General features: G+C 38.5%; 1 protein-coding gene across 1 annotated transcript in view; it reads left to right on the plus strand.

Moving 5' to 3' along the window:
* robo4 (roundabout, axon guidance receptor, homolog 4 (Drosophila)) overlaps nt 1–20,221 on the plus strand; it is a 61,577-nt gene that overhangs the window by 36,004 nt on the left and 5,352 nt on the right. Inside the window, exons 10-18 of the mRNA XM_061961894.2 lie at nt 808–979; nt 1,087–1,284; nt 1,377–1,419; nt 1,523–1,635; nt 2,034–2,351; nt 4,342–4,437; nt 4,535–4,658; nt 5,394–5,627; nt 10,409–10,719. Coding sequence (XP_061817878.2) covers nt 808–979; nt 1,087–1,284; nt 1,377–1,419; nt 1,523–1,635; nt 2,034–2,351; nt 4,342–4,437; nt 4,535–4,658; nt 5,394–5,627; nt 10,409–10,719 — 1,609 coding nt within the window. The remainder of the gene's footprint in view (nt 1–807; nt 980–1,086; nt 1,285–1,376; nt 1,420–1,522; nt 1,636–2,033; nt 2,352–4,341; nt 4,438–4,534; nt 4,659–5,393; nt 5,628–10,408; nt 10,720–20,221) is intronic.

Here is a 20,221-nt window from a genome sequence, read left to right on the forward strand (position 1 = left end):
AATCAAACATTTCTATGTTTCGATATATTTGTTGCACGTGATGTTACATCCGGTAGCAGACTCAGGACCGCCTCAAGCACTTGGCGGGTAAACAGGCATATTCGTAGTAGACTGCTTCTAGGTAATGTTGACATTTTCCATACCAACAAAGCCGGGTAGAAAGCACTCAAAAGTAAGGTTCCACTTTTCTAAATGAGCCTGCTTGATGCTAATTGGATATGCCATATACATATTAAATGGCAGTAGAGATTTCACGCGGCTAATTGCATTAAGTGCTAACTAACTAAATGCATGTGACAAACAGCTGGTATGTAATAAGTACAATACTTAGAGTGTAAACACTTTGTAGGGCTCAACAAAAAAACTGGTACATTTAACTTAATGACAAAGACTACTTCCATATTACAGCAACACACGTACAAAAAGAAATTAATGAATACATGCAAATGAGACTCAGAAATGTAATACAATCCGACAATATCTAGACAACACTGTTATTTTTATCAGCTCAGTGATAAATGTTGAACAAATTAGACTTTATTATTAAACCTATTAAAATTTATGACCACCCACACACAACATTTTTGAAAATTGATGCCTGTGCCGAGCAAAGTGTGATTCAAAGACGTGTTTCTACGAAATTTTTATGTACACATCAATTATTTAGTTCTGTGTTCTCATATGCTGCAAATGCAAATTACTCAAATAGATTTCAAGACAATTCGTCACGATTGCAACCACATGAAACAGCCACTTAAACCCTCTCACACCCAGTCTTTCAAACCTAATGCAAATTATTTTATTCAGGTGTGGTGCGTGGAGTCGGATGAGCAACTGTACCAAAACTGGACAGTTGATAGCAGCCGGCACAGTCTTGATGTTTATTTCCTGCAACCAGGGAAACGCTACTGGATTACTATTGCCGCAGTCAATGGTGCCGGAGTAGGAATCCTCAGTGACCCTCATGGAGTCGTCATAAGTAAGCAAATTGAAACTTGAAAATCAAATTACTGTTTGTATCCTTTTTACTGTGTTATTCCAAAATTAACGTTTTAATGGGGTTAATGTGCTTTTTTTGTATCTAAGACCCACAGATTGGTTTTACCTCTGAGACAGACAGCCACAGACTGGATCAGTCTACCTTTTTGGCCTTGCTTCAGGACCCGATATTGATTGGCAGCATCGGTGCCCTCTTGTGGTTCATTTTAATGGTTGCAGCTGTCTGTCTTCTAAAACGCCACAGCAAGATGTGTCACCTCATACCAGGACGTGACCGGGCTAAAAGTGTGGAACATCATTAGGAAATATTAAACATCCTCAGTTACTATGCCCTTGTTACTTATTTAGCATGCTTTTGTGATTTTTCCCATTCTCAGGTTTGCATAGATTAGCCACTGAAGATCTCTTCATAAATCACAGGTAAAATATGTCCTTTGATAGACTAAATATTTAAGAATTGTAAATGTGTAAGGAAAAGACAAAAACCCTCAACATATTAAACATTTTCTACTATGGGATTTAGGATAACAGTTCCAGACTCTCCTTGGATTTCTGGGAGTTGGAGACCAGCGTTTAACCAGAAGTACCAAGACTTGTGGGTTCAGGGTCACAAACACTCAGGGATTAGCAGCACAAGTGAGTACTGCGTTTGAATATCCTTAACGCTACTGCACATGCGTGTGATGTTGAACATGCAAGCGGATGTCTAGGCCATATTTCATAGATGAAAGTTAAGAAGTCAAGAAGCGTGGGGAAACAAGGGAAAGATATGAGTTCAATCAAAACGGGACAGTTGAGTGGCTACAGTGGTTACGTTTTAAAAATGCATTATTTTTGACTTTCTTGTAGTTGTATTAGTTTTACACATGCAGACGCAATAAACTCCCAAGATGCAGTTTATCATTCATGTTGTTTGTAATGTTTCAATGTATCGTCTAGTATTTGTTGCCTTTTGATTGTGGTCCATTTTGCAATACACGTCAGCAAACAAGGATATTAAAACACATTTTCTTCGTATACATTGATTTCATCAGGTTTTCCAGTGCCAACCAAGAAGGACCCAGGCTGTTCGAACCCAGATTTTCCAGTTGTGACTGACAGCTGCAGTGTCTACGGCACCTTTTATGTTGATCTGATGGGAAACGGGCTAAAGACCTTCAACAGTCCCAGACAATGCCTTAAGATGCCTCACGGTCTGCCACAACAGCAAGGATCTGAGACCATTCAGATATTTACTCAGTCTGCCCCCAAGACCTCGCCCCACACTTGTCGGGATGCATTACCATGGAAACAGTCCATTCGACCTCAGCCCAAGATGGGTGTGCTCAGGGAAAAGAGCCACATCAAGCAAGGTGAATCTGTTTATTACATTATGACCACTTTGTTTATACTATACCTACAGTCATGTTCCTTTGTTTTTTGTAATGTCTGGTATTAATTGTCAGCAAGGAAATATGTAAGTAAGGTGAAGTGGTACTTTCTGAATCCCGAAGAAAATTGTGAGGTGGTCTGTTGTTCTCATGCAGAGATAACGTCTACGCAAACTTTTATTTATTTTGAATTAAAAACAGCATTAATTCACTAAAACAGTATTATAAAATACACAAGAAAGATTAATAATACAATGGCACTACTAAAAATAAAATAAAAAATATTACTAATGGTAAACTACAAGTTTTTTTTAAATAACAACATATAGTCCATATACAGTAGGGCACTAACATCCCTTTCCCCTTCCAAAAATAGCAGCATTATTAAGCCTCATGGCACACGATACCAAATAAATGTTCAAGCCTCTCAATCAATCAATCAAAGTTTACTTACAGTATATAGCCCTTAATCACAAATGTCTCAAAGGGCTGCACAAGCCACAACAACATCCTTGGCTCAGATTTCACATCAGGGCAAGAAAAAACTCAACCCACTGGGAACAGCGAGAAACCTTGGTGACCGGTGCAATGGATGCCGAGTGGATACAGTTAATAATGTGAGAGTCCAGTCCATAGTGGGGCCAGCAGGGGAACCTCTCAGTTGAACAGTCCAACAAGAGGAATCTGACATCAGAGGAATCTCTCACCAGACAGCTCTCTGGTGAGAGAAGACAATGTGGCTGGAGTTATTGGGGATTGAGCCTAATTTAGATAGTGTCCTCTGCCTCCACAGACTCCAGCTCATACCTACCACAGAGCCTACTCTCCGGATAAGAGGCTCAAGCCTATGTGTGTCTGCCCCAACAGACTGCTGCATATAGAAAATATATGCACAGAGCCTGGAGCGTGGTACGGTCGTACATGGTGGCAAACGTTGTGACCCCAAAATGCAGAGACAGGTTTGCAAGTGCAGGAAAGAAGGACAGAGTTTGCTTAAAATGCATTCTGACTGGCAACCAACAAGTGTGTCCTGATTGGCAATCAGGGACAGGTGAGTGAGCCAGCGCTCAGACCAGAGGAGTGGTCATAAATGGAGGCAAACAGGAGCGGGAAATAAAAATAAGAGTGACGGACAGGAAATGATACAAGACAGTGAAATTAACTGTTGTGTGAGATCATGACAGAACAAACATTAAAGGAGGCAAGTCTCCTCAAAAAGTCCTTCTTGTTTACACTGTGCAAATGTTCTTATTGTCCAGTTGTAGACCCAAGTATTTGTATGTTGACTCCTACCTCTATACATCAATGATAGGATAGAATAGACTTTTTTTCATACCACAATGGAGAAATGCCACGGTTGCAGATTTAAGGTCACGGTTCATTACAGCAAGGGAACAAAATGTAAAGCACAAAACTGCTTTGATTTTGTGTAAATAGCTTTAATGGTTTTGAAATGGAAATGGTCTGTACTTATATAGTGCTTTACTATTCCTGAAACGATACCTAAAGCGCTTTACATTATACATTACATTCAACCATTCCCACACACATTAACACACTGATTGCAGAAGCTGACATTCAAGGCGCTAACCATGACACATCAGGAGCAAAGTAGGTGAACTGTGTTACTCAAAGACACAACGTCCGTGACTAGGACGGCAGAAGCTGGATACAAACCAAGAACCCTCATGTTGCTGGCAATGCCGCTCCACCATCTGAGCCACACCACCCCAAACATAAAAAACTGCAAAATACTAGCAAAAATTTGATTATGAGTACATACCAATATTGCCATCTCTTTTATAGACATGAATTAGGCATTGTGGCAATAGCAGACTCTATGCCTTAATACAAGACAGGACACCTCTAAAATTATTTGCACCAGTTAAGTTCACATTGTAAAGAAAAATATATATTTAATATCTAATGAAAGAATGTTCCTCAAATATATAAACCAAATTTTAATTTGCAGAGTTGCACGCAGTGAGCAGTGTCCCAATCGTAGCAACCGGGTACCAGGCTGGTCCACCTAGTGTCTGCAAACAGAGATTCAGTCACATCCCATCAGGTAAGCTCCCTTAATATCTCTTAATCCAGCAATTATAATTACTGTATGTGTTCTGAAAAATTGTATCTAAGAACTTTAAATATATTCACGTTTCAAGGTTCTGGCTGTCCTCGGCTGCTGCATTACTCTACATCCCTACATCTATTGGACATGTGGCCACCACCAGGGCTATTGCACTTGGAGGAAGCTCCAGACACTCACAGTGTGACCTCAGATGAAGGGTAAAATGCACACAGAACAACCCATCCATCTATTTTCTACCAGGTATCCCGATCAGAGTAGAATACACCCTGGACAAGTCCCTTTAGAGACAGACAACCTTTATACAAATATTCACACCATCACTGTGTGGTGACTGAACCCAGGCTACCTGCATAGAAATCAGCCATGACAACCCTTATGGTAGTAGTACCGCTTTAGTCTTTCCACATTCAATCAAACATATAAGCTCAGTTGGTATGTTGAGTGTGTGTTTATTTTTAATTGTGAGTTTGGTGTATTCACGGGGTAGTTACAACTTCATGTTCATGTCGAGATAATACTGTTATAAGGGATTTTTTTCCACACTAAAGCAGAGTGGAATGCATAGGGAGTTCATCGTTCTATCCAAGGTCAAAGCACAATGAGTGCGCGCTCTATTTTTATCTTTGCAAACACACACTCATAATATCCTAATTGGTTGGATGGTGGTACCAGGAACGAGACGAAGGGAGATGCTTAGGTTAACTTCCGGTTTCGTTAGACAACACCCGAACAACTCAAGAAATGAGATTGGTGTCTGTGCCCCCTTAAAACACTGAAGATAGGTCATTAATGGGTCTTCTACTACCCAGAATACCATCATGGCAGCAAAGTAGTAGCACAAGAAGAAAAGCACAATAAGGTCCAGTGTAACCTGACTGTCTAATAAATATAATATATACATATACTGATGATTTGTTCGGCATTCTTCTCAGATCCAGTCGCTCAACAAAGATGACAGAGGACTTGGGCTCTCTCCAGTCAGTGTGTGGTACCTCAAGCTACCATGCACAGCAAGGGGCCACTGCCTCCAACAACAGCTGTCTCTCCTACAGCCACCTGTCTACTGCATCCCACATTGCATCTCTGGAGGAAAAAAAGGACGGCACACTGACGGCACCGGAAGCCACTCAGTATCTGGAGCTCCAACATGAACCAGAAGAATCTAGGTACGTAAAGATACAATTTGATTGCCTATTTATTCCAGATGATTTTTTCATGTATAATTATAAATTACTTGTATAATATCAATATTAATTTAAATGATATTACATTAGTACAAATTTAGATTTAGAATTTTGTTGCAGTAAGGTTTCCCCGACTACTAAAATAATGAAAGGGGTTAAAGCATCAGCGTCTGCAGCTAGTACTTACGACAGGGGGAGAGAGAGATCAGGTTATTACGTGCATAAACAGCATATGAATGTGAACAGGTAGATAAGTTTGTAACATAAATAGTCAACACATGAACGTAAACAGGTCAACATAAAAGAGAGGGAAGGGAAAAGGTAGATTCCCTAGCAGGAAACATAACTACACGATGGCACGATGCTTAAGTCAGCCATGACTATAAGCTTTATCATTTTTATTTGTTTTAAGTCCACTCTTGAATAGAGAGGGCATGGTTGTAAGGTGTTATGCCTAGTGCATTTATGCATAAGCTTGTTATACCTTTTGTCTGTCTAAATTGCTGATCTACTAGAAGGGGCCCAAGAGTATATTTTCAACTTCTGAGGATTGTGTATATGTTAGGGCTTAGTTAAATGGTAAATGGGCTATACTTGTATAGCGCTTTTCTACCTTCAAGGTACTCAAAGCGCTTTGACACTATTTCCACATTCACCCATTCACACACACATTCACACACTGAAGGCGGGAGCTGCCATGCAAGGCCCTAACCACGACCCATCAGAAGCAAGGGTGAAGTGTCTTACTCAAGGACACAACAGACTCGACGAGGTTGGTAGAAGGTGGGGATTGAACCAGGAACCCTCAGGTTGCTGGCACAGCCACTCTCCCAACCGCACCACGCCGTCCCGGCTGTGTAAGCCCTAACTAAGTATTTTTCATTGTCCAATCCGATTCGTTAGAATTTTACACAACTATCAGGCATTGTTCTTTTTCAAAGAGTGATTGATATGTAGTACCACACACTGACTGGTCATTAGTTGTCAGTAACGTCACATGGATGTAAATGTAACCGCTACAATGACCCTGACAAAGTTAATCAAAGAAACATATCACAGGAATAGTCTTTCAATGAGCACAAAACACCAATCTGATTTACACCACAAAAAAAGGCTGAAACAGTCAAGTAGAGATTTAATGGTTTGGTAAGTACTGGCAGAGCGCCATGAAGACCATCAAACCTGACAATCCATCCATTTTCTACCGCTTGTACGTCTTGGGGTCACGGGGGGCTGGAGCCTATTTTCTGCATTTGGACGGAAGGCGGGGTACACCCTGGACAAATCGCCATCTCATGGCAGGTCCAACACAGATAGACAGACAACTTTCAAATTCACACAATAGAAAGACCCCGAGCCCAGGGATCAAACTCAGGACCTTCTAATTGTGAGGCAAAAGCACTAACCTCTGTCCGACCGTGCTGCCCCAAACCTGACTAGAGAAAGTAAAATAGTCGTAACAAGGTTTAAACTGTAAACTGTACGTGAAGCAAAGTGTAAAAACAAATCTGCCTTTATCAATAAAAAAAAAAATCTAAAACTTTTACAAATTAAAATGGAAAAAACTTACACCGCGACCCCGAACGGACAAGCTTGATTGATTGATTGATTGAGACTTTTATTAGTAGGTTGCACAGTGAAGTACATATTCCATACAATTGACCACTAAATGGTAACACCCGAATAAGTTTTTCAACTTGTTTAAGTCGGGGTCCACTTAAATTGATTCATGATACAGATATATACTATCATATATACTATCATCATAATACAGTCATCACACAAGATAATCACATTGAATTATTTACATTATTTACAATCCTGGGTGTGGAGGGGGGGGGTTAGGTTTGGTTGTTATCATCAGTCATCAATAATTGAGAACAGAGAAATGGATATTGGAACAGTGTAGGTCTGACTTGGTAGGATATGGACAGCAAGTAGTGGGCAGAGAGAGAGAGAGAGAAAGAGAGAGAGAGAGAGAGAGAGAGAGATCAGAAGGCATAAGAAAAAGTATCTGCATTTAATTGTTTACATTTGATTATTAACAATCCGGGGAGGGTGTTAGTTTAGGGTTGTAGCTGCCTGGAGGTGAACTTTTATTGCGGTTTTGAAGGAGGATAGGGATGCACTTTCTTTTACACCTGTTGGGAGTGCATTCCACATTGATGTGGCATAGAAAGAGAATGAGTTAAGACCTTTGTTTGTTTGGAATCTGGGTTTAACGTGGTTAGTGGAGCTCCCCCTGGTGTTGTGGTTATGGCGGTCATTTACGTTAAGGAAGTAGTTTGACATGTACTTCGGTATCAGGGAGGTGTAGCGGATTTTATAGACTAGGCTCAGTGCAAGTTGTTTTACTCTGTCCTCCACCCTGAGCCAGCCCACTTTGGAGAAGTGGGTAGGAGTGAGGTGGGATCTGGGGTGGAGGTCTAGAAGTAATCTGACTAGCTTGTTCTGGGATATTTGGAGTTTAGATTTGAGGGTTTTGGAGGTGCTAGGGTACCAGGAGGTGCATGCGTAATCGAAAAAGAGTTGAACGAGAGTTCCCGCCAGAATCCTCATGGTGCTTTTGTTGACCAGAGAGGAGATTCTATAGAGAAATCTCGTTCGTTGGTTGACCTTTTTGATTACCTTGGTTGCCATTTTATCACAGGAAAGATTAGCCTCTAGAATGGAACCTCGGTAGAAAATGGATGCATGGAAAAATACAAATTTAACTGTTCCCCTCACCTCCCAGGGGGTGATGAAGGGGATGGGTCAAATGCAGAGGACAAATTTCACCACACCTAGTGTGTGTGTGACAATCATTGGTACTTTAACTTTAACTTAACACTCAAATAAAAATATGGCTTTTAAGAATCCAGGACAATATCTAACGTTTCATCTGTCAAGAAAGTATGTTGTGTGTAATTTTCTGAAATAAAACTTTGATTAAAAGATATCAGTGTTTATAAGTATGTTACGTGGACATTCAACAATGCCGCAATAATAATGTGGTAATTTTGGTCACAATAACTGTGATATTAATTTTTTATATCATTACATCATTAGTCCTCTTCAACGTTGCAGGTTGGGTTATCCACTTTGTTGCTATGTTTCTTTTTCTTTGTTTTGTTAGCTCACATTTGATCATGCAAGATTTCAAGCATGGAGGACTAGATTCTTGATCAAAGTCATTGTGTGTGATGTGCTGTGCTGACATTATTGGAGCACACCAGACACATAGCATTCAAAACTTTTCAATGCCTTTTTATCTTCACGTGTGTCTTTTACAGATAATAAAACTCTTCAGATTTAGAAAATCTTAATGTGCGTATCCTGCTTTAGCTGGAGTTAGAGGGGAATGGGAATATTATTTTTTGCCTTTGTGGATCTAAAGACCTAACAGTTACTGCTTTTTAGCTTCTGTCACTTTACGGACAGCTGTTTGGTGAACAAAGCGTGATGCTGGATTCTCCAACATTCATACATTTGTACATGAATGTGTCACTACTAGGGGTGTCCTGATCGGATATTGATATCGGATATCAATTTGATCTCAGCAAAAAACAAGCAGATTGTATCGGCTTTCATTTAATATCGCCGTTGTAAGCGCTCCGATAAAAGCAGTCCTGCAGCGTGTCTACTTGTGCAAAGCTGAACAGCCAGTTAACATTTAAATGTCCTCCAATAAGCACACAAGATGGGTCTTTCTTGTATTTTCACATCATTTACAAAAGGTAAACATGGTAAGCTATAGGGAACTAGGAGCTAGCAGCTTCACAACAGCTAAGCACACAATATCACACAAGCCAGACACACAAAATAAGTGTCCTTAATTAGATAGGTTGATTGAAAACACTAAATTGGGCCTAGTGTGTGAATGTTGTCTGTCTGTGTTGGCCCTGCAATGAGAGGTGACTTGTCCAGCTGGGATAGGCGCCAACACCCCCCGCAACCCCGAAAGGGACAAGCAGTACAAAATGGATGGATGGATAGGAGTTAATTAAATTTCATTTAATTACATTACATTAAAACAAAGATACAATGTTATGGTTAAGAGACAAATGATACTATTTATAGTCACAGCAGAGAGTTGGGGGAGGGGAGCGCAATATGTTTTCTTCTTCTTACGGGGGCGTAACAGAAAATAATTAGGAAGCACTGTCTTAATTGCCTAATTGAACAATGTTGCAGTCTTAAATAGCACATTTGTCAATACACATGAGTATCAAATAATTAAAGTTGCATGTTACTTACACATACAAAGATTATAAGGCAGAATATATTAAAGTATTCATTAACAAACGTGTCCGCATTGTATAACTAGTAAGCTTAACTTCATGAATTTTTGTGGCCACTAAGTGTCACCCAAAGAAACCCAAAACAATTACCACTCCACTTTAACTTAAACACATCATAAATCCATTCCAATCCGTTAATAATAATAAGTAAATTAGTGACTTCATACTTACCGTTGCTCTCTGTTTGATTGATTTCACTTCTCCAACATTCCATACTACAAATTGCAAATGTATGTATGATTTGTGCTAATATCATGGAGGATCGATATCAATATCGGCTAATACTAAAGGACCCAATATCGGTATCATAATGAAAGTGAAAATGGGGGACACCCCTATGTGTGACAAGAGTTGGTAGAGGTCTACGCGCTCTGCGTGACCTTGTATAGGAATGTAGAACTCCTTACTGCAACTATGAATTCTATATTTGTTAGTATTTCATGTAATGTAGTAACTGACCACATCATTGTTTTATCTCAACAGTGACCTCCAGCCTCTTGCCACCAGCCGAAGCTACAACTCTGAGATAGTTCCGTCTGCCCAGATGGACTGTTACACTTCCTATAAAGTCCCGCCCTTTGGGTTGCACTGTGCCCGCCTTCAGAGCTCACCTTCCTCCTGTTACAGCGAATGGGACAGCTCCCTGTGGAACACCTGGAGCTCGGTCACAGACGGAAACTTTGCGAGCGCCCGTACCAGCCTCATCAGCTCAGTGGACAGCTGCTATACTAATGACAGCAGTAACTTTAGCCACTTTGTAACGGCGGAGTCTGTTAGTGGAGCCTCTTTGTCAGGTAAGCCGAAAATGTATGTTTTTTCATAGCTGTTGTAAAAACATCACAATTATCAGTGTTTGTAGAAAAAAATATACCAAAAAAGACATTACCCACTATATAACATTGAATTACATACAAATTCTAACTCTTTGAAAATAATACTATAATGACGTGTACTTTCTATAGTGGCTTTCAGCAAGAGTTACAAATAGGCAGCATTAGCATCAAGTGCAACCCATTCAAATCTCAATTTCAGTTGTACGTAAAAAATACAGTAAGTTTCAGGCATATTTTGTGAAATTATGGTTAGGAAACACTTATTAATTTTTACTGATTTGCCCCCACATTTCAACAGTCAATTACAGAAAAACCCATTACAAGAGCTATATTAGAAATGTTAACTTCCTTAATAATAATAATAATAATAATACATTTAATTTGTAAAGCACTTTACATTTGTCAATCTCAAAGTGCTACAGAGTTTAAAAGGATACGAGAGTAGTTAAAAACACATAAAACATCTAAAAAAAAAAAATTGGCAGAAGGCTTTTCTAAAAAGACGAGTCTTACGTCTCTTTTTAAAAGCAACTGTATTCTGTGGGGCCTGCAGGTGCTCAGGGAGGGCGTTCTACAGTCTTGGGGCAGCAGCAGAGAAAACCCTATTGCCCTTGGTACAGTGCTTAGTTCTTGGTGTTACGAGGGTGTATGTGGATGTTGAACAGAGGGTGCTTGAAATGGTCTGGGGGGTGAGGAGCTCCTGGAGGTAATGGAGACAGATTTGTGAATGCACTGATGGGTGAGGAGGGAGACCTCATACTCAACGCCGATGACACCCAACTTTACATGTCCCTAATGCTGACCAACACGCCAGATTGTAGTCACCTGGAGGCGTGTCTAAATGACATTAAACAATGGATGTCCACTCACTTTTTGCATGTTAACGCGAAGTAAACGGAAATGTTGATTATCGGTCCTGCTAGACACCGGCACCTACATAATAATACCACCTTAACATTTGACAACCAAACAATTACACAAAGCGACTCGGTGAAGAATCTCGGTATTATCTTCGACCCAACTTTCTCGTTTGAGTCACACATTAAGAGTGTTACTAAAACGGCCTTCTTTCATCTCCGTAAAATCGCTAAAATGCGTCCCATTTTGTCCACCACTGATGCTGAGATCCTTATTCATGCGCTCGATTACTGTAACGTATTATTTTCGGGTCTCCCTATGTCTAACATTAAAATATTACAGTTGGTAAAAAATGCGGCTGCTAGACTTTTGACAAGAACAAGAAAGTTTGATCATATTACGCCTATACTGGCTCACCTGCACTGGCTTCCTGTGCACTTAAGATGTGACTTTAAGGTTTTACTACTTACGTATAAAATATTAAACGGTCTCGCTCCATCCTATTAGCTGAGTGTATTGTACCATATGACCCGGCCAGAAATCTGCATTCTAAGAACTCCGACTTATTAGTGATTCCCAGAGCCCCAAAAAAGTCTGCGGGCTATAGAGCGTATTCTATTCAGGTGCCATTACTCTGGAATGCCCATCTTTAAAACGTATTTTTATACTCTAGCCTTTAAGTAAACCCCTTTTTAGACCAGTTAATCTGCCGTCTCTTATTTCTGCTCAGCCCCCCTCTCCTGCGTAGAGAGGTTATCAGGTGGCCATTGATCAGTTTCCACAGAGGAATCGCTAGCTGTTCCAAGTTGGGACCGGGGGTGGACCACTGCTCTATGCATCAGTTGGTGACGTCTCGGTGCTCCGATTTGTCTCCATGCAAGTGGACTAGACTCTCACATTATGAATTCGGGACCCGGGATGACCACTCATTGTGCATCAGTCGGTGACGTCTCTGCTCCCCAATGTGTCTACATGCAAGATGATCCCCTGCTGGCCTCACTATGGACTGAACTCCCACATTATTAACTGTATCCACTCGGCATCCATTGCACCGGTCACCCAAGGAGGGGATCCTAACATCTGCGGTCCCTTCCAGGGTTCCTTGTAATTACTATGGGGTTGAGTTTTTACTTGCCCTGATGTGGGATCTGAGCTGAGGATGTTGTTGTGGCTTGTGCAGCCTTTTGAGACACTTGTTATTCAGGGCTATATAACTAAACTTTGATTGATTGATTGAATAATATATGTATTTTTATATCTGATATTTTTTTAATAATACTAATTAAATTGAATAGAAATTGCTTGCCGGTGGGAGAAAAAAATGCCGTTTCGTACACACGTACACACGTTCACACCTGGCGCGTGTTCACAAACACAAAAGCGGTCCAAGAGGAGCAACTAACAATTTGCAGTCGTGTTATTGTTACGATAGAATATACATTCAATCGTAGCTAACATTAGTAGCTCAACTTTGTCAGATCACTAATGCATGTGTGTTTTGCGGGGCGTAGTTTACACGCTTAAAGCTGAGAGAGAGAGATATAATGCTTACAACACATTTGAAAGTTAGCGCCATCTTGCCAGCCACTTAAGGTTGCAAAGTTTGTTTTGATGTTGCGTTCTCTCGACTCTTATGAATGTGCAGTATTTGCTGATTTTGTTTTTATAGCTGGTTACTCTCCACTGTAACACAGTGAACAGTATACGAAAAATGTATTATGTTGTTTCGCTACTTTGAATTGTGCTCGTGGCATCTTGTCTCCTGCTTGTCTCTTGTTTAGCTATTGTATTCCTCGTCCTCCAGTAATATGATATTTGAAATGCAGTTTATTTGCCATAATGGATGCAAGGATTACTAACCTAGAAACCAAAAACAAACAGACAGTAAAACAATGCATCAACTAAAAATAATTGCTTTCTATTAATTTTTATGGTCGATTACGTCGACTAAGTTGACTACTTGTTATCGCGACAGTATTAATCAGAGCACTATTGAGTTAATACAGTGCATCCGGAAAGTTTTTACAGCGCTTCACTTATTCCAAAATGCAATAAATTAATTTTTGTCCTCAAATCTCCACACACAATACCTCATAACGACAATGTGAAAATACTTTTGAATTTTTTTTATTTGCAAATTTATTGAAAATAAAAAACTCAGAAATCCCATGTATGTAAGTATTCGCAGCCTTTGCTCAATACTTTGTTGATGCACCTTTGGGAGCAATAACAGCCTCAAGTATTTTTGAATACAATGCCACAAACTTGGCAGACCTATATTTGGGTAGTTAAAGTTAAAGTACCAATGATTGTCACACACACACTAGGTGTGGCGAATAGTTTTGCCCATTCCTCTTTGCAGCACCTCTCAAACACCATCAGGTTGGATTAGAAGTGTTGGTTTTCATCTTGGGTATCTCGATACTTTGCTGCATTCATCTTTCTCTCTAGCCTGACTAGTCTCCAAGTTCATGCCGCTGAAAAACATCCCCACAGCATAATGCTTCACTGTAGGGATGGTATTGGCCTTGTGATAAGTGGTGCCTTGTTTCAAAAAGACTTGAGGCTGTAATTACAGCCAAAATTGAGCAAAGGCTGTAACTACATGCAATTTAAACATGTTTAATCAATTTGCAAACATTTTAATAAAAAAAAACTTCACATTGTCATTGTGGGGTATTTTCTGTAGAATTGTGACAACAAAAATGTATTTATTCCATTTTGGAATTAGGCTGTAACATAACAAAATGTGGAAAAAGTGAAGCGCTGTGAGTACTTTCCGTATGCACTGTATGTTACCACTTACATTGCTGAATAAGGGACCCACAATGTTAGAAGCACATTTTGATGTTATGAGATACATCATAATACCTTAATGGCAATAATAAAAACATTCTTAAATGAACAACTCTTTTATAGTGCCAGTCAAAACAGAGCATACATTTCCTAAAAAAAGCAGAATGCCTGATATATGACTGTGTTGGATTACATTGGATTAGTAAAGGTCTACCTGATTTTGGTGTGTAATTTTGCGGTTATCCACTAGATAGAGCTCTAAGCTAATAAAAGTCCCAACTATCCAGGCAGACAAGCAGATCCATCTGTCAAGCTTAGCCATTTTACAAGATAACTTGTCCTGTTGGTAGGTTAGCACACGTGCATAATAGGTTTGTGTGTGTGTGTGTGTGTGTGTGTGTGTGTGTGTGTGTGTGTGTGTGTGTGTGTGTGTGTGTGTGTGTGTGTGTGTGTGTGTGTGTGTGTGTGTGTGTGTGTGCGTGCGTGTGTGTGCGTGTGTGTGTGTGTGGGTGTGTGTGTGCGAATGTGTGTGGGTGTGTGTGTGTGTGTAGACGTCCATGTCTGAGTGGATTCATTGATAAATATGCGCGAGTTGGTCTGTGTAGGAAGACAAGACAATTTGATATCTAAGGTGGCAGCAGGCAATTACTTAAATTCAGCAACTTTAATCGATCAACCTTTCCCCTAGTGACACCTCATCAGTCACTGTGCTCGCCTACTGCAGCCACCGTTCGACATTATTCATGTACCTGCTCTCTCTGGCTATGTTCGCATGTACTAAAATTTTATTATTTCAGAAATAATTGTGTCTTTACATTTTTCACATGTTATGTGTCCACATGCAATATCTCTAATTCAATTGTAGGCCAAATGTGGCTCCAGAAAGCTAGTAGGCGATTTTGGTCATTGAAGCCCTTTAGGTGTTACTGGTCGAAGCAGTCTGGTCTAATTGTTAACATAACTTTCTACACCTCTTGCATGTGGTCAGTAATGTTTCAGTGTATTTAAATGGCATCTGCTTCGGTTCTTGTTGTTATGGGAATCCTAAAAGGCATAGAAAACAAAATCCCTGAACGCTCCCGTCATATCTAAAATACTTTTGCGACTAATTTAAACTACGACGCAAAGGCTGCAAAAGTACATTTTTGAATTGGATTGAATGCTTGCTTTATATCTACAAAAGTATATAACATTTTTAATGCAAAAATTAAAAAAATACAATAATTTGTGATGTTAAATTATTAATTTTAAAGACATGTATTTCAGCTCCTGTAACATGTACAGTCATCCCTCGCCACATTGCACTTTGAAGTTTGCAACTTCACTCCTTGTGAGAGTTTTTGTTGTCGTTATTTTTAAACATATTCTATGAATATTGGTCTAAATTAACCATACAAATTTCTAAATGGACTAAAAATATCAACACTACATGATATCGATGATGTACAATACAAACAATATAAATATGGCTGATGATATAGCTTTTAATATTTTCACTTTATTATGTCAACGCACGTTGATGACAGATTCTAGCTTTGTCCTGCAAATTTGACTACGACAAGCGCACAAAGGTGTCCTCAAAATAAAGTAGCATCCTTGCTAGCGGCTAATGTCCCTCCACAGCGGCGTTTCTAACTCACTTATCCTCGCCTCCGTGGCGGAAAATAAACTGTTCCTTACAAGTTCTGTTATATAGGAGTTTTTCTTGTTTTTGTTTGTATAGTATTGTTCTTGTATTATATTGTTTATGTTAAATGTGGAGTGAGTGAGAGGGGTTGGGATATTATAAGCAATTGCTTCATCCAACCCCTTTTCAAGCCTTCCATAAATGTCTCTGCCAAAATGTAAAAAAAAAAAAATGTGTGTTGTTGTATTGTGCAGGTTTGAAATCAATACTTCAAAAAATATTAAAAAAAAATATCACTGAAGGACTAGAGGAAAATAAATAGCAAAACAAGCTACATATGAAAAAAAAGTGTTAAGCGGATCGAAACAAATATCGACAGTAACGATACCAAGTATATGGTCGATATTATAATGATTAGATCGATGTTTGTTATTATCACAAAATAGTTTTTAATCGTTTTTGTTAATGTTCACAAATTTAGTAAATAAGATCCAATTGCACTATTGACTTTATTATACATTTTGTATGAAATAAAAGAGAATGAGGAAATAATCTAAATATTAATTGATATTGTTACACGACCATCCTGTTTTTTTCAGATTACAGTTGTGATTAAAAATGTATTTATTTATTGATTCCGAAAATGTTAAGTACAAACAATGGTATGACCAATACTGCCCCTGTAACTACTTGCTATTGGATCGATACCCAAATTTGTAATATCACCCAAAACTAATGCAAAAATATTGAAACAGAAGAATAAGTTTTATTACATTTTAGTATAAGTGTTGATGGATGCTCATTACAGCAAAAAGTAACCAGCTATTAATAGTAAAAAACAAGTGTATTAATAATCGTGTTGAGGAATTAAATCAACAGGAAATAATGCAATTTGTTAGGAGCCTTTTTTAAACCATTTGGTTCTATTACCATTTATATGTCAAATAATATGTAAGGATACATATTGTCATCACAGGAGGCTACAATATATATATATCGCCATATAGATTTTAGGCCATATTACCCATCCCTACATTACAGTACTATTGGCCATTATATGAGACCAAGCCAATCAGAGCTCGCTGTTCAGTATTGTAGCCACTATACAGCATTATTATATTGGATTAAAGGAGTGTAAAGGTGACTTTATTGGTGTCTTTTCATGTCTAGAGGGCTCTTGTAATGTTAAAAAAAATATATATAGAAGGTCACAGTGACAAAGATTGTGGATGACTGTTCATTTAATTCTGCTATCAAAGACATAACAAATTATCGATGCCGGTAAAATAGTCGAGTTCATTTTCATTTATTGTTCGCTTAACTGACTTCTTGATTATCGGCTGAGGCCTATTTGACAGCATGTTTCTGAATGATTAGAAACATGCAATCGAGAGTGTCCCTTAGCATTTTGGCTGAGAGTTGCACGCACCCAAGAGCATAACTAGATCAAGATGCTGTCAGAAGTCTGTGCGTAATGCGGACGTCGTACCATAATGGAGCTTTTCGGGGGTCATGTGGTTGCAACCCAGCATTTGGTATGCCCATCAGACATAATGCAAGGCTGAGCCAGGAGTAGCGACATTGACATGTGCACCGTTGGGGATTTAGGGCTTGGAGCAACTTCCAAACAAGTCAAAATAGAGCTGATGTGAGGCAGTAGGAGAAAAAGCATCGTTCTAGAAATATGTTTTTTTAAGCAATTTATTACAGTGAACCATTTCCCATATTTAGAAATTCAAACTTCAGATTTATGCAAATCAACCATTAATTTACGATATCACAAAAAAAAGTATGATTAAATTTTATTCACAAAAACGCCTGGTGAAGAATGTATATTCCTTCTGATGTACAGTAGCACCCACTAGGGTTGCGTGTTATAAACAATATCTGATACAAATGATATACATTTGGATGACGATAGAGCTTTTAACATTATTGTTTTATTGTGATTAGAGATGTCTATAAATGCGTTAAAATGTAATATCGGAAATTATCGGTATCGTTTTTTTTTATTATCGGTATTGTTTTTTTTAATTATTTTTTTTATTTTTATTTTTTTTATTAAATCAACATAAAAAAACACCAGATACACTTACAATTAGTGCACCAACCCAAAAAAAACTAATTCACACAAAAGGGTTGTTTCTTTCTGTTATTAATATTCCGGTTCCTACATTATATATCAATATATATCAATACAGTCTGCAAGGGATACAGTCCGTAAGCACACATGATTGTGCGTGCTGCTGGTCCACTAATAGTACTAACCTTTAACAGTTAATTTTACTAATTTTCACGAATTACTAGTTTCTATGTAACTGTTTTTATATTGTTTTACTTTCTTTCTTATTCAAGAAAATGTTTTTAATTTATTTATCTTATTTATTTTTTATTTTTTTAAAGTACCTTATCTTCACCATACCTAGTTGTCCAAATTAGGCATAATGTGTTAATTCCACGACTGTATGCATCGGTTGATATCGGTATCGGTTGATATCGGTATCGGTAATTAAAGAGTTGGACAATATGGGAATTTCGGATATCGGCAAAAAGCCATTATCGGACATCCCTAATTGTGATAATGCATGTTGATGACATTCTAGCTGTATCTCGGCAATTTGAAACCGACAAGCAAACGGACGCGTCGCCAACACAACATTCTTGCTAGCGGCTAACGTCCCTCCATACAGCCATTATCTGCTATTGTCTGATTATAATTGTGATCAAAAGTGGAATTATTCATTGATCTTGAAAATTTGAAGTATCAGTATTAGCATTGGTATGACCAATCCTGCCCCTGACAAAATAACAGTCATATACAATGTTTCTCACTGGGATGCTGACTAATGGGATAGTTGTATCTTTCAGCACGAGAATTGTGCTCAGAGTTGAGCTGGGGAATTTAGCCTAGTCCTCAGGTAAAAAATTATGAGAACCAACAATCATCTCGCTTAGTCTTTCGAGCAATGTCTTCCGGTTGGAGTTGAGAGCCAGTAAGTACCCACTGATTTAGGTGATCCTTAGTTTTAGTTTAATGGATTTTGAAAGTTGACCAACTTATGTAACATTAACTTTTCAAAACTTAATGGCGATTCAGCAACAGCAGCGCAATAGCTATCTTAACTCTTGCTAGTAGCTGGACGAGCAGTGCCTCCATGAGCGAGGCCCTGTGTCGACATATTTCAGTCAGAAATAAAAATATTAGACATATCACTTCCATTCAGCTGGTGAATGACGTAAGGGCTCATTTGGAGACTGCAGACACATATGGTGTCTGTTGGCGTTTTTTTAATGGCGTTTGTATTTTCAATAATATTTCTCCTATATGAAAAAACTTATTGCAACATGTAGTCCTGGGCCGATATTCGATAAGTCAGATAACCGGACGATAAATGAAAATTAAGTGTGTAAGTTTGATAATCGCCATGTATATGCGTTGTTACGGGTTACAAGAGCATTCACTCTTTTGCAACCGTTTCAGCAGCTGCGGGCGTTTGTACGACAAATAAACGGTAATGATGATAACCGTTGTAAAACTCCCGACAGTTAGGATTACCGTATTAAATTAAAATGATTTTTTTTTAAACGTGATGATAAACTCAGGTTGATAAAATTATGGAGCCCAACTGGTGTTTGCTTGCTAGCTAGCTTAAATGCTAACATGTAAACAAGAGACATTAACATCTGTCCTCATTAAGAAACGTCATTCCCCAATGAAGAATTGTATAAACACATTACAACTGATCCAAGAATGTGTATTATGTGTCTATTTATTTTAGTTTTTAAAATACATATGTGTAGAATTACTTTTTGAGCACATTAAACAATACCACAATAATAATGGTAACAGTGACCATTTTGGTTATAATAACTCCATTTAGCCATTTTATCTATTGTTTTGTTGGGTTGAGTTGAGTTGAGTTTGAGTTTATTTTGAACGTGATACAACACAATTTCCAGTTTCTCTTTTCAACATGTTCGAAAAGGAGTAGGAAGAAGCAGAGCTGATTTAATCCTACCCCTTTTCTTTTACATAACAGTTGCCAAAACTTTTGTTCACTTCCTGTTCTCAATTTACCGTATTCACAATATACTCCATAAGTAATCACAATAAAAATAAATAAATAAATAATAATTGGTGAATTAAGTTATATTTCATATCATGAGATAAGTGAGATTATT

This window comes from Nerophis lumbriciformis, linkage group LG09 (genome assembly GCF_033978685.3).
Source record: "Nerophis lumbriciformis linkage group LG09, RoL_Nlum_v2.1, whole genome shotgun sequence".
Lineage (NCBI taxonomy): Eukaryota > Metazoa > Chordata > Actinopteri > Syngnathiformes > Syngnathidae > Nerophis > Nerophis lumbriciformis.